Source organism: Pangasianodon hypophthalmus, chromosome 28 (assembly GCF_027358585.1).
Source record: "Pangasianodon hypophthalmus isolate fPanHyp1 chromosome 28, fPanHyp1.pri, whole genome shotgun sequence".
NCBI classification, from domain to species: Eukaryota; Metazoa; Chordata; class Actinopteri; order Siluriformes; family Pangasiidae; genus Pangasianodon; species Pangasianodon hypophthalmus.
Genome location: NC_069737.1, coordinates 15,451,496 through 15,473,212, shown reverse-complemented (window position 1 = coordinate 15,473,212; position 21,717 = coordinate 15,451,496). Strand labels below are relative to the sequence as shown.

The 21,717-nt window shown below is 37.2% G+C and overlaps 2 protein-coding genes across 5 annotated transcripts; one reads left to right on the top strand and one right to left on the bottom strand.

Annotated features, from left to right (window-relative positions):
* Positions 1–2,025: 2,025 nt before the first annotated feature.
* Positions 2,026–13,532, bottom strand: asah1b (N-acylsphingosine amidohydrolase (acid ceramidase) 1b). Its single transcript, XM_026947708.3, has 14 exons — positions 13,376–13,532; positions 12,462–12,508; positions 11,999–12,089; positions 10,519–10,605; positions 10,202–10,280; positions 9,974–10,048; positions 9,194–9,239; positions 8,837–8,981; positions 7,986–8,040; positions 6,341–6,422; positions 5,471–5,602; positions 5,131–5,254; positions 3,948–4,004; positions 2,026–3,519 (listed from the first exon to the last, which is right to left on the bottom strand). Exons 1-14 carry the CDS (start codon positions 13,439–13,441, stop codon positions 3,430–3,432), a joined length of 1,176 nt encoding a protein of 391 aa, XP_026803509.3. The 5' UTR covers positions 13,442–13,532; the 3' UTR covers positions 2,026–3,429.
* A 1,084-nt stretch (positions 13,533–14,616) lies between these two features.
* On the top strand, positions 14,617–21,305 carry LOC113547399 (butyrophilin subfamily 1 member A1). 4 transcript variants are annotated; one of them, XM_034301005.2, is made up of 11 exons: positions 14,617–14,971; positions 15,364–15,411; positions 16,101–16,442; positions 16,693–16,851; positions 17,504–17,629; positions 18,090–18,179; positions 18,594–18,638; positions 18,733–18,798; positions 18,925–18,990; positions 19,315–19,380; positions 19,480–21,305. In XM_034301005.2, exons 1-11 carry the CDS (start codon positions 14,947–14,949, stop codon positions 19,977–19,979), a joined length of 1,533 nt encoding a protein of 510 aa, XP_034156896.2. In that variant the 5' UTR covers positions 14,617–14,946; the 3' UTR covers positions 19,980–21,305. The 4 variants fall into 4 exon arrangements, with proteins under 4 accessions (XP_034156896.2, XP_053087017.1, XP_053087016.1 ...); XM_053231041.1 differs by having other exon boundaries at positions 14,870–14,971; positions 16,693–16,845; XM_034301008.2 differs by having other exon boundaries at positions 14,929–14,971; positions 15,307–15,411.
* Positions 21,306–21,717: the final 412 nt, after the last annotated feature.

Sequence of the window (21,717 nt, the reverse complement as noted above, 5' to 3'; positions counted from 1 at the left end):
CATACCACAGTGATTTGCCAACAATAACAAAATTTTTATTTATTGAAAAAAAAAAAAAAAAACATACATTGCGCTTTTTATCGTTTATAGTTACATTTAATGTCGTGGAACATCCACAAAACAAATTACTTCCTGTTCTCATTTACGTTATAGCAGCTATAAACAGTCTTTCCCTCTCCAGCTTCTCTTTATTGTCTCTCTTTAAGTTAAAAAACGCAGCTTGTGACGTTACCGAGAAACCGCAAAGCGTAAACTCCTCTGTCCTGAAGATGTTAAATCTTAGAGCGCTGATACTGGAGACTCCTTCCATAAATGGTACATAAACCTCTCCTCACAGAAAACCAGCAGAGCAACAATTAGATGTTTTTCATGAAAAATAAGAAAATGTTAGTTAGGCTACTATTAATTGTTACAAAAGATTATCAGGATTTACGTTTCCTTTTCTTCACCTGATTTCTTCTGAATCCACTTTTTTGTTCTTCAGGTTTTACGATGAAAGGAACAGCATTCATTTTCTGTTTCTCTCTCTCTCTGTGGTCTTATCCAGCGTTTCCACCTTCAGGACCCTGAAAGACATCAAGGACCTGAAAGAAAGCACTTTTTTTTGTAACGAATCCCCGCGGCCTGGCCTCACGCTTCTGCACTGGCTTGGTTTCGACCCATCCTGAGGAGATTACAGCTTTCGCTACTATGGACCGTCTTTACCTGTGCTGAAGAGCCAGACAACTTTGAACTTCCTCGTCCAGTGTAGACAAAGTGTACTATTCTTTTGGGAATCTCAAAGCCTAGTTACGTCACTCAGGACTACTACAACTCGCAGGGACATCCACTGAGAAACTTGAACAGAGTAATAATTAGGGTTGGCAGTAGATGAAGTTTATATCACGCAGAATTACGAGGACAGCGATCAAGGCACTGGATACGACCCAGATAACACGGTCAGGGTCAGTACGTTGCTCCTGAGGCAAATTAAAGCGCTTGGTAAGGACGAGACGTGTGATACGATGTATGATCCCAGATTATCGCTCACTGCATGCGAATTGCTCGACTATCAACAACGAGTCGCACGCTTACAGGTCGTATATCCGGATACGCCAGGTTTGGTACGATTCCTGAACGCAGATAAAATGGTTAATGCATTTTTAGCTTTCTTTTACTGCTCAGTTGGTGCAACTCGTCCACAATCTGAAGCAAACCCCAGATGCGAGCCACACAACAGGATCAAACTGGAAGTTAAATCGACATCAGACAGACATGCCAGGATCACGTGGAGTGGCATACCAGAGAACTTCCTGAAAATGGGCGTGAAAATCAGCCTCTACAAAGAGGAAATGAGTAGAAATCCATTAGAACTTTACGATCTTGACAGATGTCCATACGGTTCCATAGACACAAGACAGATCCTAAACCCCGGGCTTCAGCGAAGGCTTCGGAAACCTGAAGGTACGACTGAGGATTCCTGGTTCCTTGTGCACAATTTAGGACAAACTCATCTTTAAGAGTTCTTCAGACCAAAATCAACAGCTACGATGCGAGTCTGCAGCTTTTCGCCAAAGCGCTCCATTTTACGTCAAAAATTTTCCTTCACCAATTGGAAATCCGTCTTCGAAAATGCATGATGCTAAGTAGACAGTTACGTGACTTTAAATTTTACTTTTCATTTTCATTTTATTTCAGCAACTCAAAATGTTACAGTTTATTACAGGCTATTTGGCACAAAGCCAAAATGTCAAGATAATGCAGATTTTTTTTTCTTTTCTGTGAATTCACCTGCGACAACCTGCAGCTATAATTTTCTAGCTAGTAAAGTTTACACACTAACATCAAACTTCACGGAAAGAACTTACTTACCAAACCTCAGAAAATTTATCTGCAACATTATAAACCTGTGGAATGCTTCTTCAGATTAAAGACACTGTATTATTAATCAAGCAATTCTAAGACTTTCAAGAATCTGAAAAAAAAACTACTTATAAAATAATAAAAAAAAAGAAATATTGCAATAATTCACAGCTCCAGTGCTAATTTGTGTTAATGTATTTTTATTTTCAACAATGACAATTTCATCCATTTTCTCATTTATCACTCACAAACAGGATTCACCAGTATTGAGACAATTTCATTTAAAAAGAAAAAAAAAAAAAGAAAAGAAAAAGTGCAACAATTACAATTAAATTACAATTAAAATTGTAACTTAATGTAATTTCAAATACTATTGAAGCATAGGTCAGATTAGAAATATTGTAAAATCCTTGAGCTGAACAGAAAATTGTGTTCAAATCCTTATTCACATTTTCATTTTGTGCTTTACGTCTTGCTTCATTATTTTACGCAACGAGTTCTGACAATTTCTAACTCATGAAACTTTTGGTTCCAGAAGTCTCACGAGCTTCCACTTAGCTCCGCCCCTCCAAACGTTACCATAGTAACATGTTTCGGCCAGAATCCTTATTGCAGTTGTGTATTTTGAGTGGTACACCTACATATTCATACCTGTACATTGCATTTTTAAGTTGTAATTAGGACATTAATGTGTAAATTACCAAGTGTACTTTATGAGGATTCACAGGAAACACATTATTATCATTATTTCTCCTTAAAATCAACTCACCTAGTCAACTAGTCAGTTGTTTACATCGAACCGTGGGTCAGATTAGAGATTGTGTTGTTTTTTGAGTGTAGTGAGTAGTGAGTGTAGTGAGGAACCCTATCTAAAAACATTCAGACAATACAACATCCCTAAACCTAAAATATACTCTGTGCACACACACTAATGCATGAATTGTAAGCAAACTGTTCTATTTCTGAATAATTTCTATAAATCCTAATCAGTGAATTCACAAGCAAAACTTCACTACATTGTCCCTCTGCATGGATAAAATTACACGTAAAACATCAAGTACTGAAGCAGCCTTACTGAGTAAAATGCATCAGAACACCTTTAACAGTTGAGCTAATGGCTTTCCCTTCTGATAAATCTACTTTAGCATGTCTCTACAGCGAATTTCATTATAAACCATATTACACATGTCATTTCAAGGTTAAAAGCAAGTTAAAGTTGAGCCAAAGAAGTACAGTCTAGTACTAATTAACCTCGGATTACATGCGACGTGGTTTCTGAAATGAAACAAATGCGAAAAATGACACATCGTGACAAACAAATGCTAAAATAAATCGTAAAATATATCTAAGAACCAACATTTCTATTAAAATTAATGGAAGTACCCTGCTACTCAGTGCTTCAGCGTTAGAACTGGAGTGGTGCTTAACAGAATTCCTGACTTATATTATATTATATTATATTATATTATTATAGATTTTACAATAAAATGATCACTATTTATTTGTGAGCAATCTTAATAAAGTGCATGCATTGCGTAAAGGAATGTTCTGGAGAAACGTCGAGGGCCGAGAGCCGTGTTTAAGCTTTTACCACGGCATGCAGGGGCTCGGACAGTCTCGGATATACGACTCCAACGTCCCCTTAGACACCTCCATAAGTGTAGTGTACGCAGTTAACTACGAGAGAGAGAGAGATAGAGAGAGAGAGAGAGAGAGAGAGAGAGAGAGATTAGAAAAATATCACACTCTTCTAAGACTCTTCCAGTGCGAAGCAGAGTTACTGTTACTTTCCTGAAGTTGATTATTTTCCTATAACAGCAAGTCCCCGAGTGTTACAATGTGTTACTGTTACAAAGCACTGACACTGGAGACTCCTTCCATAAAAGTTAAATAAACGTCTCCTTACATATCAACCATTACACGTGTTTACTTGCAGCGTCTGACGTACAACTTCCTGTTAACCAGCTGTCACTATAGAAACGAAAACTTACACGTGAGAACGAGCGCATTCATATAAACAGCTGTTATAGAAAATCAATCAACAACCTTCTGACCAATCAGAACCCAGAATCCAACAGCACTTCAATAATAATTACGAGACTTACTTTGTTTAAGACTGGCTTAGTGGACAGGACGTCGTAGACCGTCTTTATGGAGATATTCTGCAGGAGAAACGCGACATTGTTTACGCAAAATCAACAATAAAAGAGATGATAATTGTGTTACGTGTTAAACTGCACGTGTCAGATACATATCACGTAGTTATGGCAGGCCCAAATGCGCGCACACACACACACGCACACACACACACACAATTTGCTATTATAAGAATTTTTTTTAGTGGTCATATGGTGTTTGAACACAAACTAGCTACTAGATAGCTACTGGATGACCTAGTTTATATATATATACATACTGAGTACTGTGCAAAAGTCTTAGGCACATGCAAGGAAATGATGTAGAGCAAAGATGCCTTCAAAAATAATGAAATTAAATGTTTCTACATTTTAAAAAAATACTATAAAGAGCAGTAAACAGTAATAAATGAAACAAAGTCAATATTTAATGTGACGATCATTCACTTTAAATAAATAAAGCAGTATCTGAGGTGCAGTGTGTGCAGTTTTATAAGGAAATGAGCTGGAAGTGTTACTGAGCATCTTGCAGAAGCAGCCACAGTTCTTCTGGAGACTTTGACTGTCGACTCGCTTCTTATTTCTGCAGCGAAACCCAGCAGCCTTCATTATGTTTTTATCTGAAAAGTGTCTCTTATGGAATCTGCTGCTTTCTTTACTGACATACAAACATTTTTCTGTAACATTTCATTTTGGGCTGGAAAACTAATGTTTGGAATCTAAAATGTTTTTCTACTGAATCAATAATGTAGAAGTCAGAAAATAAACATCTATAACAAAGTTTGTACTAAAAAAAAAAAAAAAAAAACAGGGTGCCTAAGACTTTTGCACAACACATATATATCAGTCAAATTAAACGTATTTGAAAAAAAATGGCTTCCTTCATCCTCTAAAGCACTTGATGACTGACTTTTGATCAAAACATCATGTTTCACTTATCTTTACTACATCTACTGTTATTACTGAAGTAATAACTGGATTCTTTTATAGACAGACAGGTAGACAGATAGACCGATAGATAGATTTTCTGTGAAATTCTGTGTATTTTCTCAGAAAAAAATGAAACGTACAGACGTTGGAGCGCACTGTTGCATGTTCCCGATTTGATGAATAAAATTTTAGAATTTTTTGAACAGTATGTTGAGATACTCACAGCCTGTGTGGTCTGATTCATGCACTTCATCGCCGGAGTTCTGCGGTTATCGAGGAACAGCGGCTCCTTCCAGTGGTCGTAATTCGTCTCCAACACGTACCAACGGCCCTGTTTAACAGCCAGCCTGAAACACGCACACACACGCACACACACACGCGCACACACGCGCACACACGCGCACACACACACAAAATCATTACTTCTTTATATACAGTTGGTAAAATGAAATAAGTATAAATGGCTGAATTAGCGGTGTGTGTCTGTGCGTGTCTGTATGTGTCTGTGTGTGTGTGTGTGTGTGTGTGTGTGTGTGTGCGTGTGTGCGTGTGTGTGTGCTCACTCCAGAGGGTTGAGGTTGTGTGTTCGGGAGCGGGTGATGATACACGCCTCGCCGCTCCGGTTGCCTCCCAGAATGAAGTAAGCAGGAGCCAACAGCTTCGTGTCGGAAAGCAGCTTCTTAGCTTCCGCATAGCTACGGGAGTCATAGACGCGCTCATTAGAGTAACGTTATTAAAGCATAAAAAGAAATGCTTACATAAAAACCTTTATAAAGCGAGCTGGCCTTCTGTTTAAGTGTTTAAGTGTTTAAGTGTTACTGAAATGTAGGAAATTGTTGTATTTGGAAACCTGAACATTTTGTTCGTGGTCCAACATCTTGATTAAAACTAATAATAACACAAGCAACTTTAAATACGACTAAAACTATTCATCATTTTCTTCAAAAGACTAAAATTAACACTGCGTTACACATGAGTCAGTATTAGTATTAGAGCTGTGATGAAATGCTGGCTTCTGATTGGTCAGATACAGGAAATTGGCAGAAGTTGCCCTTTTATGGAAGATCAGTGTTTGTCTCTCTGGGTGTGGGCAATACGATGATATGTTACATCATTATATATTACACTGTATAATATTAAAATTTTGTGATAAATGGTTACAAAAATATAATTACAAACTGACTGGATGGAGTTAATATTAAATTTTTGTACTAAATTTTTAAAAAATAAATAAATAAAATAAAGTAGTTAATAAAAACCTGTTTATGAATAATAATCAAATGTATTATTCTTTATAACTTTATAATAATAAAATTATCATTTATCACGCATCATAGAAATGCCTTCGTTATGTGCGATATGTGTAATCTCGCAATCTTACACTGATTTGTCACCAAGCGTCACTCATAACGACTCTCGAACTCGTTTTATACCTGGTGGCGTTTTCTAAGACGGAGCGAGTCAGGAAGCTCATCCACATGCCGTCTCTCTTCCCCAGGATCCACTCCAGAATTCCTGCACAACGCATTACAGATTTACTGTAATATTTACTAAATATTTACTAAATTACTGTGTATCTAGACGTGAACTAGACCATGGGAGTCAAACAGGAGCGAGTAGGTGTGGTCAGACCACAGGCCATGGTGGTGGGCGTGGCCAAAACATCTACAAAAACATGATTTAAAAATAAACGTCTTGCACACATTTCAACACAGGCTTCAAAGTCGAGTACAAAACTGAAGAATCAGATATTGGACACTGAACGATTCTTGGCTGAGTGACTATATTTGGTGCAAATTGGGAACTTTGTGAATTACATTTTGGGACAAACTTTCCCTTTCAGATCAAAACTGTGAGTCACATAACTGCATTATTACAATAAATCATACCGTTATATTGACAAAGCTGTAAAAAAGCTGGAAAATATTACTTTGAATCACTTGCTAAATGACTCCTTTTGAACTATTCTTTTAAAGTTTAAATGATTCAAATGAGTCGATGTTGACAGATTAAAAAAAGAGGAATCAGTTTGATTGGAGTGTTAAACAGATTCTAGAGGTTCAATTACTACCATATAAGTGCCGATCTAGGATCAGTCGTCATCAGCATCTCCTTTTGAACGACTCTTTTAAACGAGCTCAAATGATTCAAAGGAGTCAACATTAAAAAGAGGAATCGGTTCAAGTTTAAGACAAGGTGTCATTCAGGATGTTCAGCTAATACCACACAGAAGTGTAAATCTACGATCAGTCAACATCAACGACTCCTTTTGTACGACTCTTTAAAATCAGTTCAAATGATTCAAATGAGTCAATCTAGTCAAATTAAGGGGAAAGTGTTTGATTGGAGTGTTTTCATCCAGCTATTTAAAAAAAAAAAAGGCAGAGTGAAGTTAAATAAATCTGGATTTCTTCTAGATGTTCAAATGATATCATTTAAAAGTGCGGATCTATGAGGAGTCATCATCAACGAATCCTTCTTAATGACTCTCTTAAATGAGTTTGAATGATTCAAATGAAATCAATGTAGTCAGATTAAAATGGGGAATAAGCTTGACTGGAGATATGTGTGCTCTTGTGTACTACATAATTCTGCAAGTATGATTTATTATTATAATTATTATTATTATTATTATTATTATGCATGTATGTTTTTTAAATAAAGCCCTGACGAAATGCTGGTCTGTGATTGGTCAGATACAGCAAACTGGTAGAGTATTAGGAGCAAAGCTTGTATCATTGTCAATATACTGATGAGAGAGATGAGCTGTTCCCAGATCAGTTAGCGTTCATTTCTGTTCATACTAACAATCAAAACTGCAAAAAGAAAAAAAAAAACTATTAAATGTTACTTTGATTCATTTAATTCAAATGACTCCTTTTGAACAACTAATCTAACTGAGTTCAAATGAGTCACATTAAATGACTCATAGTGTCGTATCGTCGTCCTGCTGATCCTGGATCAGTTTTCTTTTCAGATCCTAATGCACGTGCACATGTACAGATGGGAAAGGAGCTGGTCCCAGATCAGTTATATTTCTTCTTCTTGGAGGAAAGTGTGGGATGAGATGTGACTCACCAATGTAGCCTCCATCCAAGCTGAATCTCTCGTTCATCGTGAGGGTGAAGACGTGCTTTAGAAACAGAGAGAAAGAGAGAGAGAGAGAGAGAGAGAGAGAGAGAGAGGAAATCACGAGGTTACAACGCAGTCTTGTGACACCCACCTGCTTTAAACTCGATTCCTTTTTTTAATAAATTGCAGAACTGAAAGTCAGACAACGAACAAATAAAAGTGACTTGCGATAGCGTAAAATCCGAATAGGTTCCCCATGTGATATCCTGTAACGTGTGTGTGTGTGTGTGTGTGTATAATCTATACTAACCTCATTCCTCTCACTGTTTTGTTTCTGTTAAATAAGAACATTCGCTGTAACATGATAAGACTCGCACAGAAAACACAGTATCTAAAGCTCGGTGTGTGTGTTGAAAGTGAAAACCCTCAGCGTGGTCTGACTAATGTGTATTCACTTTATCAGCCGCAGTGTGTGTTAAAGCTGCGTGAGGTGAAAATGTGGTTAACGTGTGGGCTTCATTGTTCTCTGTGAAGGAGTCACACATCTATTACACTATATTAGAGAACAATTAGCTTCTGTTATGCTCAAAAATACAAATGTTAGCATTTATTATGCTTTGCTGTACAGCTCTTAGCCTCTATTGTGTTATTAGCATGTAGAAAATTGCATATAAAATGACAGTGTGTATTATTTTATTCTATCTATTTGGTCATTACAGCATCTATTATGCTTCGTTACAGAACTATTAGCAGCTTATTATGTTATAATGCAAAACTATTATGCTTTGTTGTATAACTACCAATATCTATTGTGCTATATTACTGATTTTTTTTTAAGAAATAAGAGTGTGTGTTACAGGCTGGATGCCGGTGAGCATGCCCACGTAGCCGGCGAAGTTCGTGGATTTGAACACGGTGTTGTTGTTCCTCCTGAAATCCACGTTCACCAACAGAGGCTTCAGCTTCTCCGTGATCACCCACGAATGGTTCTTCATGTCCCAACTACACACACACACACACACACACACACACACACACACATTAAAAAGCTAAAACTGGGATTCTACTATCTTCACATTGCTTTTTATGCTGTTTTTTTTTTTTTTTTTAAATTAAGTTAGTTACAATTAGAAATGGAAAAAAAATACAAATTTAATACAATTTGCTTACAAAGCAAAAAACTATTTAAAAAAAAAACAAAAATAAAAACTGACCCCATAAAAAGTCCGAAGTCCATATTCCGAGCATGAATGAGGTTTCCTGCACAAAAAAAAAAAAAAACATTTTAAATTCTTAGAGATCATATTTAAAAAACACGCGCACACACACACACACACACACACACACACACACACACACACGCACACACGATCAGTATAATGAATAAAATGCGTCATGCTGTTATAGTAAAATAATCCAAAACAGGTTGGTGTGATGAAGTGGAGTTACTGTTACCAACCTGTAGTTGATTATTTTCCTATAACAGCAACGTCCCGATGAATTTATTCCGCTTACACCACAGCAATCTTCCAACGCTAACATTTATTTATTTACTAAGAATGACACGTCATACTTTCAGCGATTTGTAATTACGTTTACTGTCTGAGGTTAATAAGACAAAAAAAAGAAAGAAAAGCGTAAACTCCTTTGTTCTGAAGATGTCGGAAAACTTATAGTTACGACCTGTTACAAAGCGCTGACACTGGAGACTCCTTCCGTAAATATTAAATAAATGCCTTCTCGCAAAAAACTTCACCACATCAATGATTTTTTTTAATCCGTTTATGAGGAGCGTCCGCCCTGCGATTGAGCTGTTACTATAGAAACGATAACGTAATAGAACGAGCGCATTAATATAAACCTGTGATTTGCAGCTGCACTACTGTCAGAGCTGCTGTTATAGAAAATGAATCAACACCTTCTGACCAATCACAATCCAGAATTTGACAATGCTGTGGTATAACTGATTACACGGATGATTATTATCTGCTTACCATGAGGATCTTCAGCGACCAGCGAGGTGCACACTGTGAAAACCTCATAGAAAATGTTTAAAAGAAGGGTCTCACCTTTAAAAACAAAGAAAAAGAAAAATATACAGTTATATCTATAGCTGAAGTTATTGGATACTGTTACTACACTGCTGTTTTATTCAGGAGGAAGCACCAGGTAGGTCCTAGACAATAATCAACTTGGAGATATATAATAATTGAATTTCCTACCCAGAGGAACTCCAGATGCTGTTGCGATTCCTTTAATCTCTTCGTTGAAAGGATATGGGAGAGTGTCAATCATCAAGGGCTAGAAGTCAAACATATAACAAACCTGTCACTACATCACCAAGGCAACCTTCGATACAACAAGTGTATCCATCACCTACAATGTCTCTGTTTATGTCCTTTAGTTGTCCATGATTTGGTTTATCTGTGATGCAGGAACTAAAAATTAATGCCAATGGATTCCACCCATGCATGGACTCACTCTCGATCTAGCCTTTTAAACTGGAACAAGACCAATCTTCTTTTCTGCAGACACTTACCAAAGCCTTGTCAACGAGCTCCTCCAGATGCCCACTAGGGACGAAGGCATCTGCCAGATCTCTGACGGCCTGGGCCAAGCTGATCATCTAAAATGAAGGAAAAAAAGAAAAAAAAAAAAAAAACAATTAAATAAAACAGACAGACTCAAGACCTCCTCTATAAACAGGGCAATAAACCACATGAACAAAATATTACCCTGAAATGTTCAATCAGATGTGGACCACAATGTGCTAAAACATCTATATCAAGTATTGTAATTACAGTATTTTGTTCATGGTTTATCAGGTCACTATTATAAACTAGTGCTATTGATCAAACACTGATATTGTCTTTAGGTGACACTCCAACACTTAACACCAACACTGGCATCAGGTAGCACTCCAGCACCAACACTGGCATCAGGTAACACTCCAACACCAACACTGGCATCAGGTAGCACTCCAGCACCAACACTGGCATCAGGTAGCACTCCAGCACCAACACTGGCATCAGGTAGCACTCCAGCACCAACACTGGCATCAGGTAGCACTCTATCACCAACACTGGCATCAGGTAGCACTCCAACACCAACACTGGCATCAGGTAGCACTCCAACACCAACACTGGCATCAGGTAGCACTCCAGCACCAACACTGGCATCAGGTAGCACTCCAACACCAACACTGGCATCAGGTAGCACTCCAACACCAACACTGGCATCAGGTAGCACTCCAACACCAACACTGGCATCAGGTAGCACTCCAACACCAACACTGGCATTCTGTATCAGTCCAACACCAACACTGGCATCAGGTAGCACTCCAGCACCAACACTGGCATCAGGTAACACTCCAACACCAACACTGGCATCAGGTAGCACTCCAGCACCAACACTGGCATCAGGTAGCACTCCAGCACCAACACTGGCATCAGGTAGCACTCTATCACCAACACTGGCATCAGGTAGCACTCCAACACCAACACTGGCATCAGGTAGCAGTCCAACACCAACACTGGCATCAGGTAGCACTCCAGCACCAACACAGGCATTCTGTATCAGTCCAACACCAACACTGGCATCAGGTAGCACTCTATCACCAACACTGGCATCAGGTAGCACTCTATCACCAACACTGGCATTCTGTATCAGTCCAACACCAACACTGGCATCAGGTAGCACTCCAGCACCAACACTGGCATTCTGTATCAGTCCAACACCAGTAATGGTCCAAAACCAATAGCAGCAGCAGACACCAGTCCAACACCAGCACTACCATGAAGTATCGCTCTGACACCAATACTAGCAACACGTATCGATCCAATCTATCCACTGACACCGGCTTCAGTCAGACTCCAATACTGACCTTTGTGTCAAGTTGTAACTGATTTTGTTAATACAAAACAAATGTCAAAACACTAACAGACAATAAAAATCCCAAATCAGCGATTGTGGTAATTATCATTACCATAGCAACAGTGATCTCATAGGGGTCAACTTACAGCATCCTTCTTATCCGCAATGATTTGTGTCCATCTTTTGTTCGGGGGCAATTCGAGGTTGATGGTGTACCAAGGGACTGCGCCTTTAAATCTGCAAAAATAAATTAACTTTAGGCTGATAAAAAGTACGATGTGCCGTTCTTTAACAAATAAAACTCTGTAATCTTTGGAAAATTGCTGTGTCATAAGAGGAATTCATCACGCCACCAATAAGTGTTTTATTCCTCTTATAGTACCGCAATTTGCCAACAATTACAATGTTTTATTTATTAAAGAATGTCATGTTGCATTTTTTATCTGTTTATAGTTACACTTTACAGTTGTGGAACATCCTTGAAACACGTTAGTTCCTGTTTCCACATACGTGTTTTACTCCTTACTTGCAGCATGTGATACTTCAGTGTTGCAAAAGTCAGTGTCGCAATAACAACGTACAGATGATGTACTGTGCAACAACACTTACGTTGGGCCGCTGGGTGGGTACATCCCCGTCCGACAGTCCTCCGTGTACTGCAAACAAACAAACAAACAAATAAATAAACAAACAAATAAATATCCTGTTAGAGAGACAGACAGGTGTACATGTGGTTAGAAAAACAGACAAATAAGACAGACAGACAGACAGATAGATAGATAGATAGATAGATAGATAGATAGATAGATAGATAGATAGATAAAGACAGACAGACAGACTCACACAGAGATAAACAGACAAACAAAGAAATAAACAGACAGACAGACACACACATCGATAGACACACACACACACACACAGACAGACAGACAGACACACACACACACACACACACAGATAGACAGGCACACACACATAAATAAACAAACAGACAGACAGACAAAGAAATAAACACACACACACACACACACACACACACACACACACATAGATAGACAGACAGACACATACACACACAGATAGACAGACCGACACACACACACACACAGATAGACAGGCACACACACACACACAGATAGACAGGCGCACACACACACACACACAGATAGACAGGCACACACACACACACAGATAGACAGGCACACACACACACACAGATAGACAGGCACACACACACACACAGATAGACAGGCACACACACATATATATAGATAGACACACACACACACATAAATAAACAAACAGACAGACAAAGAAATAAACACACACACACACACACACACACACACACATAGATAGACAGACACATACACACACAGATAGACAGGCACACACAAACACACAGACACACACACACATAGATAAACAAACAGACAGACAAAGACATAAACAGACACACACACACACACACATAATACACAAAATATTTACATGCAAATATTCACTAATAAAACGTCACTCACCGGAGGAACATACTGCAGTGACACGAAGCTAAAAATACACAAAATACACAAAACTCGGAGGAACATCGCCACAGTTTAACCAAACAACACACACACACAAACACACAACACTGTAAACCGGCTCCTCCTGACGCGCCCACAGTGTCATAAACCCGGAAGTGCATGTGAAGCGCGCGTGACAGCTCAGAGCGGAGCAGTCCATTTCAGAGACGGGGGGAGGGGGGTATTTGTTTATTTATTATATTTATTATATAAATAAACAAATAACGTGTAACGTCGTGTAAAAACAATAATCTTATACAGTTCTAGATGCAGGATGAGGATTTTAGTGTTTTTGAAAATATTTAAATAATATAATTTGTATATTATCCAGTAGTAAATGAAGTTATATCATTTCAATATGTTAAAAATAAATAAATAAATAATCCCAGTTTCAATCATGCAACCAGATTATCATTTATTAATCTGTTAGCCTGCAAAATTATTTGTGTACAGCGAAAGATCAATATCTAATTGCTAAATACAATTATACTAAATCCCAAATATAATTATACAAATTAATTATTTTAAAATAAATAAATAAATAAATAACTAAAGCAGTCTGCTTATGTTGTCCTAAAGTCAATAATACAAGTGGTTTAGAGCAAATAAATAAATAAATAAATAAATAAATGCACTTATATTTATTATAATAAATCAATATTAGTTCAAAAAAAATTCTGTTGTAATAAATGAACATTAACACAAGATTAAGGGTAAAAAAGAAATAAATATTATAGTGATTTATTGTCATTAACTAATATTAGTACAGATTTGTTTACTGATTGATTTCTCAGATGCAGTTTGACAACTCTGTGTGTGTGTGTGTGTGTGCGTGTGTGTGTGTGTGTGTGTGAGAGAGAGAGAGAGAGAGAGAGAGAGAGAGAAAGTACACTTATTGTTCACTAGTGTCAGGTTTCTTCTGCCACCTTGTGGCCACATCTGGATATCACAAGAGAGCTTCAAAAAAAAAAAAAAAAGGTGGTTATAAACAGTGTTGAAAGGCATTATAGGTCATTAAATGTATATTGCAATTATATATATTTTGCGTTTCAGTGTAGCACGACTTCAACACATGCAATGCACTTCAGAGTCAGCATTTGTCAGCGTTTAATTCTTTAAAAAATTGCTGAATGATTCTCACTGAAGAGATAAAGTGATGTACAGGCAATGCATTGAAGGTTCTGCTTTTCAGTGTGTAAAGTTTTCAGCATGTGACTAATGAAAAGTGATGAACAGTGTGTGTATTGTATTTCATGCCTTTGCACTGTCGTGATTGCATTTCTTTCTGGAAACTTCTGCCTAATCTACTGCTGCATTCGTACAGTACATCTTCAGTAACTGCTTTATCCTGGTTTTGGGAAATAAAACCAACTAAATTAGTTAGAAAATGTCACTGGCAGGTACAAACAAGTCTAGTAAAAACATACCTGTGGACATCTCTGCTATAAACCTGCAGAACGAGATTGTTATCAGTATCAGCATGTCATTTCCTGCTTCTTCTGAACAAAGTACACTGGGATAAGAAGGAAATGGTGCCAAGGATCAACGGACAAGGTAAGAGGACAAATACGTAAAGAAAAGTAAATCCTGGCAAAATTAGTGCAAGGTAACATTGTGTAAATGTGTAGCTACAAAAAGAAAAACAGGAAGTGTGAAATCAGCTCCTGATTAATTCAAAAATAAAACAGAAAATACACCTTTACTTTCTCAGTATGCTTTCAATATGGTGACATATATGTTTACTTTCTTTTTGCATTTCCTGTTGGTTTTTCTATATGATTTATGATAGGTTGTTATTTAGATCATATTGCAGGTAGACAGATGTGTATATTTTTACATGCTCTATGTTTAGCTAATTTGACATTAACTCAGCGTTCATGCATTAACAGAACACCGAAAGCAGACGCAGTTGTAAGAAGTTAATGATCTGTTTTTATGATCTGCAGCCATGATACTGATCTACATTGCATCTGTTCTCGCCTGTTCAGCAGCCGGTAGGTACAGTAGGTAGAACGTGTATACGTATTAAAGTACAGATAGATACACATACACCTGACCTGTGCATTTGAAATTTGTATAAAATGTTGAATTTAATTCATTCATTTCATTAATTAAACTCACTTTTGAAACACACTTGCAGAGGCACTCTCATTAGTAAATAGGGTTGTTATTACACGGATACAAAACTCCACACAGACCATAACCCAAGCTCCATATAAAAAACTCACAGCAACTCGTCTCTACTTATATGGTTTAAATCCAATCAATCGAGGTTAAGATTTTAAGTCTCCTTTGTGAAACTGTAGGATATTTCCACATTTCGTGTGTAAATGCTACTGCAGTTGATTTATGAATAAATAAATCATTTGTTCTTATCCAGTGTGATAAATGAGGCCCAGTGTCCGGCAGTGTTTTGCTGTTTGCATTAACTGCTGGCACTGGGCTATGCATTGAACAACTGGCAGAACAATTTGAAGTTAAAGGTCAGTGGTTAAGGCTGTGGGCTACTGATCAGGAGGTTGTGAGATCAAATCTCAGCATCACCAACCTGCCTACTCTTGGATCCTTGAACAAGACCTTTAACCCTCAAGAGAGGGTTGCGTGTAAGTCACTTTGAGTAAAGTCAGTTATATTGGTATCTTGAAATTGTCTCTGTTTCCCACTCTAACATTCTCTCAATCAGAGTTCTCCATAGTCGTCCCCAATGCTTCAGTCTCAGCACCGTTGGGTTCTTCAGTCGTCCTGCCCTGTGGTCTGTCTCCATCTTTAAATGCCAGAACTTTTGAAGTTCGCTGGTCCAAGCAAGGTGAACATGACCCGATTCTGCTCTACCAAGACCAAAAAGTCCAGGAGAATGTTGGAAAAGACCAGTACAGGGACAGAGTGTCTCTGATTGGGGAACTGGACAAAGGGAATGTCTCCTTGAAACTGGACAACCTCACAGTAGTCGATAAAGGAGAATATATTTGCTTTGTAAAGAGCATCAGTTGGTATGAGAAGGGCAGTATGAACCTGGTTGTAAAAGGTACGAGGAAATCCAACAATATAGAACTCTACTAGCTACTAGCATGTACCTCTTTTAGTGCTAATTGGTATTTAACTGCAAATTTGACAAAATTTACTGATTTACTGAATAATAGATGTAGTAATGGTACGGAAAAAGGATAGACATTTGTATGTGTGCATAGACTATCTTCTCGGATCGTATCTTGTGTATTTTTTTTTTTTGCATTTTCTGGGTTCTTTATTCAACAAACTCAGTATGTTCACCACAGCACTAGGTTCTACACCCCTCTTCTTACACAAAGAAGCTGGAGAAAAGGTGAACATTACCTGTATGTCAGGTGGATGGTCACCCAAACCCACACTCACCTGGAGAGACAGTGCAGGACGAGAACTCCCAAACAGCCACACTTACTACAGAACTGGTAATGGTAAAAACTTCAAATGAATTAAATCTGATTAGTATAGCCCTTTGTAGAAATCTGGATACAGATCTAGATCAAGCCAGAGGTGACAATGTGGAAGGAAAACTCCTTGAATAAGAAATGTTGAGGACTCAAAAGGGAATTCACTGTCTTCTGGGTCAAGAGTTAATCCAGGAAAACATGCAGGGATTTCAGAATAATTTGGAACATGTATGCATCATGGACTGGCCATTAGAAATTTAACAACAATAAAATTTGTCATTTGAATGCAAACTCAATATTTCAAACATCAGTAAAGAAAATTTCTACAGTTGTTCTTTAGCTTTAGAGCTATAACTCACTATAACTCATGCACTAAATACCTAAATACAAGATGGTTTAAGAACTGGTATCGTCATGGACTATAGCTGTGTACCATTGCCTATTATTTCCATAATTATTCAGTTTGACCTAATAGCAGCATATACAAGGAGAATAAATGCGGTCCAAGCATGGAGACCTGTGGCACACCATGCAGAATATCATTTTCTTTCGAGATACTGATTGTCACCTATTTTTCACTTTATATGAATGAGGCCAATTTAGTAACGTTCCAGAGGGATCACTCCAGTTTCTCAGACAATTTGTTAAAGTTATCTTCTCTTTCTTTCTCTTTCAGACTCTGAAGGGTTGGTGAGTGTGAGCTCATGGCTGCTTTTCTCTCCATCTGACTCAGAGTGGATCTCCTGTACTGTGGGTTTAAACGGTCAGGAAATAAGAGAGGGCAGAATTGTACCACTCAAAGGTAAGTTATCTCTCACAATACACTCTCAGAAATAAATGTAGCAAACTGTATTTTCCTTGTCACTGGGGTGGTACCATCAAGGGTACACCTTTTGTAACATTAGTATATATGTTTCTCCAGGAAACGTAGCTATGTGAGTATAGCTTTAAAAATAATTTAAGGTACATAATTGGGCGTTAAGGAGCACTGATGTATCTTTATTCTGAAAGCTAAGTAAAGGTATTTTCCCAGGCAAATGATATATACTAAAGGTACAAAAGATGTAAGCTTGATTGTATCACACCAGCAACAAGGAAAAGTATTTCTGAGAGCGTATTTACACAGTTTTTTTTTTCACTTTCTGATTCTCTAATGATAAACAGGATATTAACCAGCAATTTGTATAGAAAACCTTTCTCGTACTACCATTTTAGCATATTCTGATATACTTTGTTTTTAAATAATGCTTATCTTTTGGCAGGATTCTGGAGGGAAGCGTTCATCTCGACTCTGGTGCTTTCATTAATTGTCCTCAGCACCTTCACTGTTCTTCTGATTTTATTCAGAAAAGGTATTAATGCAATATTCAGCATTTTCACTGATATAAAAAGCTAGGTATATCAGTTATGTAAGGAATAAAACATTTGTTGAAAATAATCAATAAGAGGTGATGTGATGAAGTAGAGTTACAGTTACCACCCCGAAGTTGATTATTTTCCAATATCAGCAGTTTATGTTGTGTACCATCCATGAAACAAGTTAGTTCTGTTAGTTTTGAAGAAAAACAATGCAGCTTGTCACGTTATCGAGAAAACGCAAAGCATAAACTCCTCTGTGCTGAAGGCTTTTCCATGTCAGGAAACTTAAAGTTTAAAAAAACATCAGAATCACAATCAAGAAAATCACTATAGTATAAACAATATTCATTGATGGAATACAGGTGCTGAACTCGTGTCAATAACGTGATTGTCTTTTCTTTATACAGGTTTACTCCCGCACTGTTCATCTCATAAAAATGCAAAAGCAGCAGGTAGCATTTGTCCTTCTCTTCTGTATTCCTTTAGACTAACACTCGGTATAATGCATTTTAGTAATCTCTATTTTCTTCCATTTCTGTCATGCAGCTGATTCTCATGTATCCTTACCTGCAGAGACGGTTCCTCTTAATGCTACAGAGAACGCTACTCAAGGTATTTTTTTATATTACATTACAAAAAGATTTGCTTTAACAAATCTGTTAAAATGTATGATATAATTATAATTATTAACTGTAAAAGTTAATTTAAAAATGTACCTTCCTTATTGTTTTCATGCAGCTGATCCTCATGAATCCTTACCGGTGAAGTCGGTTCCTCTTAATGCTACAAAAAACACGAATCAAGGTATTTTTGTTTGATCACAACACTGAAGATGCTCGCTAAACCACACCTCCATTACCTGCATTAAAAAAAAAAAAACAGATTTGTCTGAAGATGATTTATGGTGTAATTATAGTTAGTCTCACTGTAAAAATGTATTTTAAAAAATGTACCTTCCTTATTGTTTTCTCATTATGGTTTATGAGACCGTAAAGTTATTTCTATATTGAATTTCCACAAAAAAATGGCATCTGACAATAGAATAATGCATAAAAGCATGCCAGCATTTTGTTTCATGTATTCAACATGTAAAAAAGGAAATGCTCCAGGTCATGTGTCTCTTCATAGGTATCTCCTCACTATATACACCTCCAGAACCTACTGAAGAAAGCTCTTGGAAAGTCAGATATAAAGGTACCTCAATCCTCAGTCTCTTTCTTATTTTTGAAATCCATTTACTTGTACGTCTCACAATGTAAAATAAATCTAAACTGATCCTTTTATAATCAACAGTGAGTCTCACACTGGATCCATCAACAGCTCTCGGATCTCTGAAAGTGTCCACGGATTGTAAAAGTGTTTCCTATGAAAAACCAAGCGGTGATTCTAAATCTAAATTTCCTCATGTTCTGAGTAAAGAGGAGCTCAGTTCAGGGCTGTTCTACTGGGAAGTGATGGTATGGGATAAAACATCATCTGCACAGCCAAACTCATCATGGTGTGTAGGAGTGACTCAGAAACCCCACTCAGACAGCGTCCTCAAAGCTCTTTGTTATGAAGAAGGCAAAGGCTTATATCCTAATACTCAGGATTTCACTAACCTAACCAGCAAATATACCGTGACGAAATTAGGGCTATATTTAAACTGTCAAAGTAACGCTCTTTCCTTTTACAATGTAGATAAAACCTCTCATAATCTTCTCTACACATTTCATAACATGCCACATGGCACATATTTTGCACTGTTCAGTCCAGGAGTGAAAGATTTAAATCGTGTCAGAATTCTAGATTAACATGAAAACTCAGAGTCAGCTAAAAAAGTGCATTAAGGCCAGAGGTTTGTTTTCATCTTCAGCAGGTACAACTTCCTGTGTCTATAATAAATCTAATGAACTCGGAGGACCGTTACTCATATTCAGATTCAGGTTACACACATGCTTACAGAAAAGAGGATTTTCTTTCAGATTCTGCAGATGACTGGCGTGTAGTTCACACTGTAGTGCACGATTTCAGTATTAAATCCTCCTGAATCAGAGGGCAACTTTTTAAAAGCAGTAATGTAATGCTGTACATTTGCTAGTTATGACATTGTGCTTTTCTGCTTTGGTGCGTTCTGTTTTATTAAATGCAGTTTATATATAACTATCTCCTGTCTCCTTTCCCTGTTCTCTTGGGGTAGATCTGTTCTCAACTAGGTTCATATTTCACATGTCATTCAATGCAGTCAGTATTTTACACAACTGAAACAGAATAGAAACATTCTAGGGTTGGATTTTAATGAAAGACAAATAACATCACTGCATTGTTTAACTAGTATATTGTGAAACTCCAAAAGAGCAGATGCTGTATATTGGAAAAGGTTTCGAGTTCTCTTGTCTATTGGCAGATAATTTTGCAAATTTTAAGCATTTAGTTCTAGAAAGAAACACAATTATCTGCCGATAGAATAAGAAAATGTAAAGCTTGAAATGAGTAACAATGATTTAATGAATAATGATACAGGTTTATAGGCTTCTAGTTTAAACAGATAGATAGATAGATAGATAGATAGATAGATAGATAGACAGACAGACAGACAGACATAAAATCCTTCAGTGTTCTATCTAGAACCTACAACACAGTAGTTTCCTATCAAAAAAGCTTCCAAGTAAAACCTCAGTTTGGAAGTTCAGAACCCCGAATTATCCAATGAATCCTTAAAGAACTCCAAGTTCCTGGTCAATATTTTCTTACCATCATGCTCACCATGGACAATTCCTCCCCAGACCACCAGAGGGTGCTCTCACTCATTGTTTGAATTTATTCTTTTGTTGCCTGCTCCATTTCCTTCCTTGATTGTTCTCACCTGTTTTATGTTTCTCCAGTTAGTTCCCTATTTACGGTCTGTTTTCCCTCCTTACGTGTGAAACATTGTGTGTGTTTGTGTGTAGTTGGTGTGATTGCTGGTATTTTATGTTCTGTTTACACCATGAGTGGTTTTTGTTTCCTTGTTGAGTTTCTTTTCTTTGCCTCGCCTCGCCTCAGTCTAGTTCCTTGTTTTAGTTGTCCCAGTTTTGGGTCCTTTTCCAGTCTTCGCTTGTTTTTTTAGTTGTTTTGTTATTAAAGAAATTTTGCATTTGCATCCGACTCCCTGGATTCCACGACTCCATCTTCTTAAAACCTAGAAGCAGTCAGGGCTTTAAATTTAGCTAAGCTCTCTTGGTCCTGGTACAGTATTTTTAAAAACAGGGTTTAATGGTCCAATGAATCATTAACGGTTCTTAATTATTCCTAACAACAATAACTTATTTATTTCCTCATTTATATAGTTACTTACTTACTTATTACTTATTAATTACTTACTTATTTAGGTATTTACTTACTTATTAATAACTAATTATGCATTTACTTACGTATTTTTCTTCTTATTACTTAATTACATCATTCTTTACGTACATTTTTACTTACTTCTTAATAACTTATTTATTTATTTAATTATTTATTACTTCTTTCATTTCTTACTTGAACAAACAAAAGCAAATGAAACAAACA